Below are 12,311 nucleotides of genomic sequence, written 5' to 3'. Positions count from 1 at the left end.
TGAAAGATTTAATCAAGGGTCAAGTTTGAAAGTTGCTCAATCCATGTTCACAATTTTCACCAATGAAATGGTGACAATTGGCAACCTAGTGTTGGTTGAGAGGAGATGTAAGAAGCATTAAATGCTTGAGAAGACCTCATGGTTACCTTAGGGGATAAGGGTTAAGGTTAGGTTAGGATTACCCATTGGATAAAGCTTTTACCCAAAGGATAAACTCTTGTGCAAAGGATTAAGGAATAACCATGGTCAAAGCAATAAATGCTTGATGAGACCCTTGGGTTACATGGAGGTTAAGTTAGGCAAAAAGTCTCTAATCATGCCACTAAGGGTTAGTTAACCATTAATGGTTTGAAGACTTTGGGGACAAATTTGTAAGAGTCCTTCCAAATTTGGGGGCATTCAACAAGATAATGGATAAAGGTTTTAATGCATTTGGAAGACTTTCCTCCAAATTTGAGAAGTGACCTCCTCAAATTTAGGGAAAAGAGATAATGGATGGGTTTAGGCTGATTGATTAGGATTAGATGGATTCTAGAAGAAATTAGGAAGAGGGTTAGGATGCAAGTGGGAGATGTAGGAAAAAGTGGGTGAGGGAAAACAGAATTAATTAAAATAAATTGCTTTATTTCAATTTGGTTGCAAGTGGAGGTTTTTTAAAATAAATTAGATTTATTTAATTGGGATTCTCTATTTAATTAAATGTAAATTTAATTAAAAGGTTTAGAAGAATAGATTTAATTAAATAAAATGATTTATTCAATTAAATGACCTAAAAGGGGTTAATTGAATTTAATTAAATAAATTGAGTAATTTACTTAATTAAATAGAGGAATGTGGATAATTTAATTAAATTATGTTTAATTAAATAAAGAAATGAACATAAAATATTCATTTAGGAATATAGTCATTTTTATACGTCTACAACTCTTACTACTCCATCAAACATCTTGATTCTTACCTCTCCTTCACCAACAACTTCACATGGGTTGTCATTTCCCATGTAGACCATACCACCATCACAAGACCGATAATAAGTAAACCAGTCTCTATGTGGTGTCATATGAAAGGAAGCACCAAAATCAAGAATCCAAACATGAAGTAAAGAACTTATTAAATTAGCAGTTAATACCTCTCCATCTTCCAATGGTGTTTGAAATTCAACAGTGTTTGCCTCAGATGCAGGTGTACTAGGATTCTCCTTGGTTGCTTTTGGCAATCTGCAATCCTTCTTGACATGTCCATTCTTGCCACAATTCCAACATTTCACCCTTTTTTGCCCCTTTGATTTGGCCCTGATTTGTCCACGCTCAGTATTTTCTCTTTCCTAAGTTCTGCCTCTTGCAACAAGGGCTTCATTAGAAGAAGATCCTTGAGATGTCTTTCGCCTTGAATCTTCAGAGATTAAAGCAGCCACCACATCCTCAAAGACTAGCTTTCCATTCGCTGTAGAATTACTGAGAGCCATAACCAATTGATCCCAACTATCTGGCAAGGAGCAAAGTAATATTGTTGTCTTATCTTCTTCATCAATTTTCACACCCAATGAAGCCAATTTGCTTGTCAGTGTGTTGAAATCGTTCAAATGATTTGTGACAGATGAATTGTCACGCATTTTCAAATTATACAACTGTCTCCTTAGAATAATTTTGTTTGCTAATGACTTCATCTCATACAACTTTGCAAGCTTATTCCACAAGTCATGAGCAGATTTCTCCTCTGCAACATTGAACAGAACTGAATCTGCTAGAGATAACTGGATTGTTGCTCTAGCCACGCTATCCATGATATTCCAATCTCCTGTGATCATATTTGTAGGTTTTGATGATACTCCTTTAAGAGCTCTGTCACATCCATCTTTCAACAACAAAGCTTGAATCTTAAGCTTCCATAGAGCAAAATTCGAACAATCAAACTTGTGTACCTCAAATCTGGTAACTCTATTTCCAGCCATTGCTTACTTCTAAAAACAAACAACTTCTACACAAATAACCGATGCTTTGATACCAATTGTGAGAAAAATAACAAGTGCAGAAAATTTGCAAAGAACAATAACACATAACACACAGATTTACGTGAAAAAACCTGGTAAAACTATACCAGTAAAAAAACCAAGGGCAAATTTTGTCTTTCATATTGATTCTCGGAAATTACAGAGTTACAACAATCTCAAAAAACTATTCTGACCTTCTTTTCAAATGAGGCAAAGCTACTCTCTATATATACAAATTTGAGAAACTTAATGTTATAATTAAATTCTCAAATTTGCCACCTCTAACCCTTCCAATGCCACCACTATAGTCATAGCAAATACTAAGCCTATATGTGGCACTTAATTGTCTACAAGGTTGACACATATAGAGTCCAACTTGATTCTACTATGAATCACTTAATAATTTACTAAGCCAATACAACCAAGTTGTAGGGTCCTAGTTGGAGACAACTTACTAAATATAGTAAGTACAACTCACACAACAACATGTATGACACATACGGGAGCATAGTCTTAATTGAAGACAACTTGTATGACACATACGGAAGACGATTCCTAATTGACTTCACATTACGACATATTTAACATGTGTCAAGACTAAATATTATAAGCACAATTGCTATAACAAGTGTCCAATTACTATTTGAACCTTAAAATATGCTCAACTACTTAACCATAAATAACATATGAACATTTCTAACTTGGAAGTTATGCCTGATGTAAGACTAAATATTATAAGCACAATTGCTATAACAACTGTTCAACTACTAATATGCTCAACTACTTAACCATAAATAACATATGGACATTTCTAATTTGGAAGTTCTGCCTGATGTTCATCCTCAATTGTCCAGCGAACCTCATAACATCACCGTACAAGATCATGGTGAAGATATTAAATGGATTCAAACCAATTGTGTTCAGAATGTATTCAAACCTGGGAAGATGAAATATGTCATGAATGAACTACCCAAATCCTATTGGAAAATTCTACCCAATCCTGAAGTTACGAGTTACAATCCTGAAGTAACCAATAGAGTGAGGCCAACTGCTGTTTGAATATATGTGAGCTTCGATCCACGCGTGACGGATGCAACAGAGACTAGTGATCCTATCATGTCTAGGTGCATTAAATTACACATGCCAGCTGTACAGAATCAACAAATCCCACTTAAACCATACTAGAAATGAACCCAATCATTCACTCCCTTTTAAAGGTCAGCTGCAAATGCGGCTGTTTGTTTGGCAACCGTCAATTCAATTGGATTGTGAATCATTTGTTTGGAGTGTACGGCAACACCGAATATAGGTATCCTCGTAGCATGATATAAGAAACACAGATGGAGAAAACAGAGCATGGAGGAGTTGAAGCAAAGCAGAGCAGAACCAATGGCCCAACATACATTGGGTTTGAAGCACATTAAGGTAAAAAGAGATGATTTTCATGAAGAAGATGAGGAACCCTTGTCTCCTTATGGAGCCATATTTTGTAATCCTTTGTTGGATGCTTACATCTTGATTATAATGGGCTTAAATAATCCAGTTCATGTGCCCTCCATGAAAACAGCTCTGCAATCGGTTCTCAGCAAACATAAGCGGTTTTCTGGCACAGTGGTCAGTATATGATATTTTATGATACTTGTTTGAGTTATGGATTTTTAGTAGGCATGATGTTTTCATAGTCAATGCAAATAGTTTTGCTTCTAGAAATAAGTGTTTAATTACTTCTAGCATTAAGGGATTCATTACCAAGTTGAGAAAAGTAGTTAATATTAGTTTTTCACAGTTAAAATAGTAGTTAAAGTAGTATTCTAAAAATTGGTTTTTATGAAGTAAATGTGATTGGAAATGTCGATGATTCAACAGTCTTTTGAAGATAAAAATAAGACTTGACTTTCAATTCAACAGTCTTTGAAGATAAAAATAAGACTTGACTTTCAATTGAAGCAGTTATCTGAAGATAAAAATAAAGTCGAGTTTAAATTAAATATGTAAATTCAACAGTCACAGATAGTTACTCTTCCCTCTACTTTTTGTTTATTTGTTGTCTCTTCATATTTAGAAAAAAAAAATCATTTGTGAGTTGATAAAAGATATTGTCCTGTTTTTCCTGTGGATGTAAAAGATATTGTCCTGTTTTTTCCCTTTAGATGTAAAAGATATTAAATCATATATTGATGTCCCTGTAAATTTCTGTGTATTCTGGTATTTCTTAATTGCTGTTCTGTTTCTATTGATGTTTTGAACTGCTCAACATAAGTACTAAGTCATTTCAAGAAGTAAAACTAGAAAAATTATTTGGGGTTTTCTGTAGGGTATTTTGTTTGAATTGATTTGGGTTCATGAGATGTTTGTGGATGCAGACAGAATCTGATTGGGGGAATCGAAAATGGGTGAGGAAGGAATTCGATATAGATGAGCACATCAAAGTAGTAGAGTTGAATGAACATTATAGAGAGAGTGCTGATTTTGTGGAGAAGTTTACAGCCTCCCTGGCCACCGCTTCACCTCCTGAGCCTTCCATTCCTCTATGGCAAATCTATGTATTGAATTACAGATCAGCAGAGGCAGAAGCCAGTGTAGTTTTCAAAATCCATCACTGTATAGGAGATTGTGTGTCTCTTATGTCTCTCTTTTTGGATTGCACCAGACAAAGCTCATGTCCGGAGTCCATGCCCACCATACGATCTCTGCAGAAAGGAAACAACAGTTCTCCATGGACCTTGACTGCCACTCTGCAAAAAATGTGGACTGTGCTAGTTTCTTTGTGGTGTAGTGCGTTGACTTTGGTACATGCTTTTGCAACTCTCCTGTGGCTTAAAGATGGCAGAATGGTTAGAGGACGCCAAAAGCTATCCTCTCATCCCAGGCGTCTTGCTCATGTTACTGTGGATCTTGAGGACATTGCTATTGTCAAGAAGGCTATTAATGGGGTACATACAAACATATGCATATAACTAGCCTTTGTTAGCTAATGACACATTAATGTTTGTTGTTTTGTGAGTTTTTTCTACATTTTTTTCATTTCGATGATCTAATATATTGATGCATACAAAATCATACAATAAAATTCAAAAACAAAACAAGAAACGTTATAAACTGTAGAAATCTAATCTATCTTATGTGATTTAATGTTTTATTGAATTGAGTATGCAGACAGTGAATGATGTTGTCACTGGAATGCTTTCAGCTGGATTAGTGAGATATTTCAAGCGCTTACGTTGTAAGTATTCTGCTCCTGACCCCCTACTATGTTTAGGATTATAGTTGTTCATTGCTGGCATCATGTTAGTTGCGTAATAAATTAGAAATATCATGATCTGTACTTTGAGATCATATAGGGATTCGTCATTTAGAGAGTTTAAATTCTGGATCGCTGAATTGAACTTCCCGTTCCTCTCAATTAAAAATTCAGAAATATTGCTATCATAAAAATTAAATCCCTTAAACCCTTTGAAAAATGATAAATCAGCTGAAATTGTTTGTTTCAATGTGCCTGCTACAAGCTGAAATAGCAAACAATGTAACAAACATCATGCTGGTAAACCCTTTGAAAAATGATAAATCAGCTGAAATTGTTTGTTTCAATGTGCCTGCTACAAGCTGAAATAGCAAACAATGTAACAAACATCATGCTGGGTGTTTAACCTGTTGATGATACCCACTATTGTTATTTGGGTTTTTATACCAAAAGAATAAACAATGTGTAGGGTGAAAGGCTAAATAGGAGGTTTCTAGATCATAGGATGAGGAACAAAAATCAGTGAGTGGTAAAAGTGAGTGGTAAAATTGTAGGTACACATTTTTATGAAGTTTTATATATAATGATGTAACTTTTTGCTGAGTAACATTATTAATTACATAAAATTTTGACAGTTTTATAATATTGATTTGAATGTTTTTGGATTAGATTATGTGAGTTTCTGATTTCATCGATATTTTGGTTCACACTTTATGATTAATTTATTATTAGTATGAGTGATCAAGAGAAAAAAAAAATATAGATCTTGATGATGAACAGATCATGAAATGTGATCCAAAATATTGACGAAGACAAAAACTCACATAATCTAATCTAAAAATATTCAAAGTAACAATAATTATAATACCTATTTTATTATAATAATTTTGACAATTTTGTACATCGGACAATATTTTAGCCAAAGATGGAGCACGTTCCACAACTCCACGGATTCGAGCACTTGTTCCAGTGAATATCAGATCATCAGGAGGACTACATGTAAGAATATGAAACAACTTCAAATCTTAGATTATATATACAATTTCATGAACCATATCTGCTAAGTTATATTTATTTTGTTTCTCAGAAGATGGAAGAGATGATGAGTGGTAACAAAGCGAGGTGGGGCAATGCATTTGGCATGTGGATTCTCCCCATTGAGGTAAAGCAGCAACAACAATATCTCGAGTATTGCAGGCTGGCGAAGGATCAGTCTGATATGAAGAAGGCATCTTTCGAAGCGCCATTCACCCACTCCTTTGTAGACATGTTGCTTCGCCTCTTTGGATGGCAGGCACCTGCTGCCGTCACATTGAGAATGTTGTATAACACTACGCTTGTGTTTTCAAATGTATTAGGTCCGCTCGAACAAGTTCAGTTCCTCGACAATCCAGTTTCTCACATAGTTACTACAGTCTCTGGTCTGCCCCAGGTGGGTTTCTAAACATCGTTAAATTTTCACAATCTATAAGATTAATGCTGTTTGTTTTTTAATTTGATTGTGTAAGTTTTTGAACATTAACATTTTAGATCATATTCCATGATCTATCATCAGGATGATCAACATTTCTGCAGTATGGTTTGAAACATTGATGCTCAAAACCTTACACAATCAAGTCCAGAAGCAAACAACATTATTCTTACTGCAGTTTGCATCTTGTTTTTTCAAAATAGACTGGTTCATAGTGGAAACTATATTTTTATTTCAACATTTCAAGTCACCCTGACAATCTTTTGACCAAAACTGTATGGTATGTTTTCTATCAATATTTCATGAGTAATAGTTCGTAAGAACCCATCTCTCATGAGAATGAGTGGTCAGCTTAACACATTGCGTCGAGCTGATGTTTCACCTATATTTTTATTTCAACATTTCAAGTCACCCTGACAATCTTTTGACCAAAACTGTATGGTATGTTTTCTATCAATATTTCATGAGTAATAGTTCGTAAGAACCCATCTCTCATGAGAATGAGTGGTCAGCTTAACACATTGCGTCGAGCTGATGTTCACAAAGGTGAAACATTTAGACTATACAAGAGATCATCCATCCTACTACCACATCAACTTGAAAGTACTTAACCATGGAGTTTCCCCTAAGATCAAGCCCACCTAACTTGCTATATCTTCTTTGCAAAATTTTCATCAAGTGTTGCATGTTATGAACCATTCATTATAGAATCTTATACTCATGAAATATTGATCAATCAATTAAACTCAAAAACTATACAGTAGAATCTTAAAAACAATATCGTAATTTGATGCACTGAACAGTGAAAAAGATATCTCTTACTTATCAATTATGAAAACTGTCTTCATTAATGTGGATGTTGTTGTGACAGGGATTAGTTGTGCATTTCCAGAGCTATGCAGAAAAAGCAAAGTTCATAGCAATGGCTGCAGATAACATTTTTTCAGAGCCTGATAAACTGTGCATGGATTGTGCTTATGCTCTCTCTCAAATGAAAAAGGAGGCTCTTCTTCTAAATGACAATACTAGCAATAACTGATGTACCATCATCAAATACTAAATAGTGTTGAGTTCAAATCTTCTTCATTAAGAAAATATTCAAGTACAATCTGTTGTCCTACAAGTGTGCGAATCTGATTCAATGCCATGTAAAACAAATTGTTAAATTAAGTAAATTCTACCTATGTATTTCTGGAATGTAGCCCAAAGTGATTAGAAATTTTTTACATTTCTGAAATTCTGAATAGGTCAAAAGCTCCTATCTGATATGTTCGTTTTATTTGTACTGTCCTGTAACAAAATATTTGCAGTTGCACTCATCTGCTATTTTAAAAAGGAACTACAAGTTCAACAGCAGGAGATGCCACCTTGTGTTATAGGTAAGCTATATTTAAGTAAAAGAGAAAAGTACAATAAGCCCACATAATCAATCTCAATATTAAATTTGTAAGGTTTTCACATGTCATGATAATATTACTAAAAATCTCTATGCTGATGCTATCTTCCTATTTATGAGGTGTTAGTGATGAGGAATGAAGGTGACTGTCGACCTTCCTTAAAAGCATGTTTTTTTATCTTATGTATTCAAAAGCTATATTTTTGTCACCGTTGTTTGCGTGATGTTGCTTTTTTCTACTTTGGGAGAGACTTTCGGCATAGTCTCTCCCTCTCTAATTAATTTGGAAGACATTTGGCACAGTCTGATTCAAGAGTTTATTTTTATTTGCGAGATTTCGAAGCTGACTTCAGAATGGGTATCACTATCATGGAATTCTGGTTATGTAGTCAGTAAATTTTTTCTGATGTCTTTATTTTGTGTTTTTCAAAAAAAATTATTAAATGTGATTTGTTTTTAAACAATTAATAAATTGTGAAGATATTTAAAAGAATCTGTACAAGTATAAAATTTGAAAGATAATTATTAAATCGTTAAATTCATCATAAATATTACTTTTCAATCTTTTTATATTTTTTTCTTAATGGAAGGGAAGTACACCAATAGTCATTAACAGTCCACTCTTTGTGCACCCAATTTTTCAAGTTCGTGGTTATTGGGCATACGAAAATCAAAAAACGAAACATTGAAATCTAATATACGGTTTAAGATATGTGGGTGCACAAAATAATAAAAAAAAAAATTACTTTTCAAAAATTATTATTATTATCATGTTCAATTAAATTGACCCTAGACCTTCCCCATTTTTATGGAAGGCCAAGAGTCACAACTTAGGGCATGTTCCCATGCGGCTGCTTAGCTTATTTTGGCTAGCAGACGTTGCTCAATATTTTTAAGGATTATTTGTGAAGCAGCTGACCCCATGAATATATATCTTTGCTGCTTATTTTTCAGCAAAACATCTTAAATTTGTATTAATAGCATTAATACTAATTTGTGCACATAAAATTTGGAAAGAAAAAAAAAAAAAAATCTTTAAAAAAAGAGGGAAAGAAAATTGTGGAGCCATGTGGCATTTTTGTTAATAAGCAACCACTGCTTATTTCCAGCCCCCCCTTTTTTTCCATAGCAGAACCGAGTGTTTTAGCCGGTTAAGCTCAACCCCTTGGACTTTTCAAAAATTATTCATTTAACTCATGCCTTTTATTTGTTTTTTTATTTCCTCAAAAAACCTTTGCAAATATATATTTAATTTATATAAAATATATATTATAATTATATGTATTATATATTTATATATTTTATATAATATAAATATAAATATATTTATTATTAAATTTAATTTTTATATATAATATAATATATTTTAAATTATTATAGTATCGGAATATTATCTCTCGCAATAAAAAAGCAAAAATGTGAGTGACAAAATATCACTTACACAAACCCTGCCCTACGCAGAGCGACGAAGAGGGAGAATGGAGAAGGCCAGACGGCAGGCAAGGAATTATTATTCTTTGAATCATTATTCATCTAAACCAATGGCCTCCGGATCAAACACAATCCCAGTGGGAAACAGGAAAATTCCTAATCTTTGTCCAGTAAGGGAACTTTATCCCAATTCTCCTGCGGCTCGATCTCTGCTTGAGGGCACAAGATATGTAAGACATCATCATCAGCCCCCACAAATGTCTGGATTTACAAGCTTGTCTAAAGGTAAGATATTGGAGCAAAGGAAAATCTTAAAGTAGAGATGGTTGGAAGCTAACCCTGGAATATCTACGGATTTTAGGGGTGATTCCAGCAGAGTTCAGACCAGCCGTCAATTCCTTCATCAGGGAATTGGTGAAAAAAACAGAGCAAAAGAATTACTCGCCGACATTCCAAACTCCAGATCAGGGGCTAGGGTAAAAAGGGCAAGTTCTGCGCCATTTAGGAAAACCGATACATAGAGAGTTGGAGGCAGCCCGAATGTCGGCGACAAGCTGCAAGGAAAGATTGTGACTTTAAAAGCTGATCTTATGCATAAATGTTGGGATTTTTATGCAAATTTAGGGATGATAGCGAGATGGAATGGACAGAATCAATCCTACCAAGATATGGCGGATTGGTGGAAGATGAAATTCCACAACCAGGTAAGTATTTCTTACTTATAGGAAAAAAATTTGTTGATTATTTGTTAAGCAAGAAATTCTCCATGGGGATGTCAATTTTTTCAAGGGTTACACCTTCCATTGTATTGATTTAATCTTATCTTATTTAAATCTGATAAAGTAGTTAAATGGATCAATATAGGGCCAATGCCCGCTGAATACCATTTTCCGGAAATTATGGAAGCAATTGACTCGAAGTTAGGAACCTTTTTAGGCATAGAAGAGATTCAAGATAAAAACTTATACTCATTGAATTAAACACATATATTCAAGTATTAGAGCCTATAACAATAGCCTCTAAGAAAGCAGATGATTAAACCCACCTTTTATGATGGAGAGATAGATGTTACTGATATTTTTGTTAAAAAGAGGTATCAGACGGAGAAGTCCTCTCAGAATGTAGAATTATCTTTCCCCGATGTATATGTTAAACTAAACAAGAGCGAAGGAGGATTCACTGTAGAATCTAAAGATATGTCAATAGAGGAGGGTAAAGATATTGATTCTAGGCCAGGAAAAGAAAAATGTAATAAAAGAAATAGTAAGAGCAAAACCAGTAAAGGAGAGTTGGAGGAAAGGATTTCAACGAGCAAGATTGCATTACAACAAATGCTTAAGGAAGTCGATGATTTCAAAATAGATGTAATGGAGCAATTAGAAATGTTGGACCAACAGGTAGATGTAAGGGAGGAAGAAATCGGTGGAGAAGTGGATATGCCAATAGAATTGTAGGCATCATTTGGAATGATGCAAGAAGATCATGCAGATGTTGAAGGGGAGGAGGATGTAAATGGGAACCAATGAATATTGGATCAATGTTTGGAGGGACTAGAGGATGTAGCTGATGAGGATAGAGGAAGGTGTTTATCATTTTTGGGGAATGAATTGGTTCTTGGAGCCGATCTTTTGGGTATTAATTGCTCAAGCCTAGGTAAGCCTAGACCGGATTGAGGGAATTTAAAGAGGAGAGGTAGAAAATCTCTCTCTGAGCTTGGGAATATAGCTGGGGAAGTCGCAGATCAAACAAAGATCACAACCATTTTGAATGCAGGGAAGGGGAAGTTCCTTCCCACTTCACCATGAAAATATAAACGTGTGTTGCATCTTTTCAGTTAAAGTTGAGATAGCCTTGATTCAAGAAACTAAACTAAACAACATGGAATTAGAGGATTTTAAGAAGAGACAAGGATGCTTGAAATAGGAGGTTGTCCCAATAGATGGAGCCTCTGAAGGTTTAGGTATTATTTGGGATCCAAGAAGAGTGTCGATAGAAGTAATCATTAAAAATAAGTTTTGGCTATGCTCCTTAGTTAGAAGTTTGAATAGCAATCTAAAAAAAATTCACTTTATTTAATATTTACGATCTCATAACTACTATAAAGAAAAGAGAAGTTTGGGATGAGATAGGCCAGTAGTTCTACTTGAATCCATAATGGAGCAGTATTCTAGGAGATGATTTCAATGCCATTCTATACCTCTCAGAGAAACTTGGGGGTAACAAAAAAGAGCCCCAATCCCTTATCGATTTCAAACATTGGATTAATCGCCATAACATTATGGATATTAGAATGGAGAAAGGAGTTTATACTTGGAATAATAGGAGGCTTGGATTTAGTCATATGGCAGAAAAACTAGATAGATTTCTCTTCAAATGTAGCATTATTGAATTTCATTTATCTCCTCAAGGCTACAATTTTACCCATTTCAGGCTTAGATCATTTTTCAATCCAATTAAATATCTTTGAGGATACCAAACCTTATAGGTGTTGATGCACATGAAAGGGGACATAAGCCAAAAACAAGATTCAAATGTTAGTTAGTTTCCAATCAAAACTAAAACAAATGAAACAAAATCTTTCACATACATATCAAGAAAGATTAAAAAGTATGCAAAGAAAGAAAGATAAAAGAAGAGAAGGAAGAGTAGTCTCCCTAAGATGCTCCCATGATGCCTTTGTTGCTTCTCCCTTGTCTCTCTCCTCCCCAAGATCTGAATGAGTGTATGTAGCTCTCAGCTTTAGCACTAAACCATGGATGCCAATGGAGATTCAAAATGGTTG

The 12,311-nt window shown here is 34.4% G+C and overlaps 1 protein-coding gene across 1 annotated transcript; it reads left to right on the top strand.

Moving 5' to 3' along the window:
* Positions 1 to 3,241: 3,241 nt before the first annotated feature.
* Positions 3,242 to 7,893, top strand: LOC131035695 (wax ester synthase/diacylglycerol acyltransferase 11). Its single transcript, XM_057967433.2, has 6 exons — positions 3,242 to 3,604; positions 4,354 to 4,923; positions 5,147 to 5,213; positions 6,151 to 6,230; positions 6,319 to 6,663; positions 7,574 to 7,893. The coding sequence occupies exons 1-6, from the start codon at positions 3,347 to 3,349 to the stop codon at positions 7,739 to 7,741; spliced, it is 1,488 nt and encodes a 495-aa protein (XP_057823416.2). The 5' UTR covers positions 3,242 to 3,346; the 3' UTR covers positions 7,742 to 7,893.
* Positions 7,894 to 12,311: the final 4,418 nt, after the last annotated feature.

Source organism: Cryptomeria japonica, chromosome 6 (assembly GCF_030272615.1).
Source record: "Cryptomeria japonica chromosome 6, Sugi_1.0, whole genome shotgun sequence".
Taxonomy (NCBI): Eukaryota; Viridiplantae; Streptophyta; class Pinopsida; order Cupressales; family Cupressaceae; genus Cryptomeria; species Cryptomeria japonica.
This window is presented reverse-complemented; position numbering and strand designations above follow the sequence as displayed.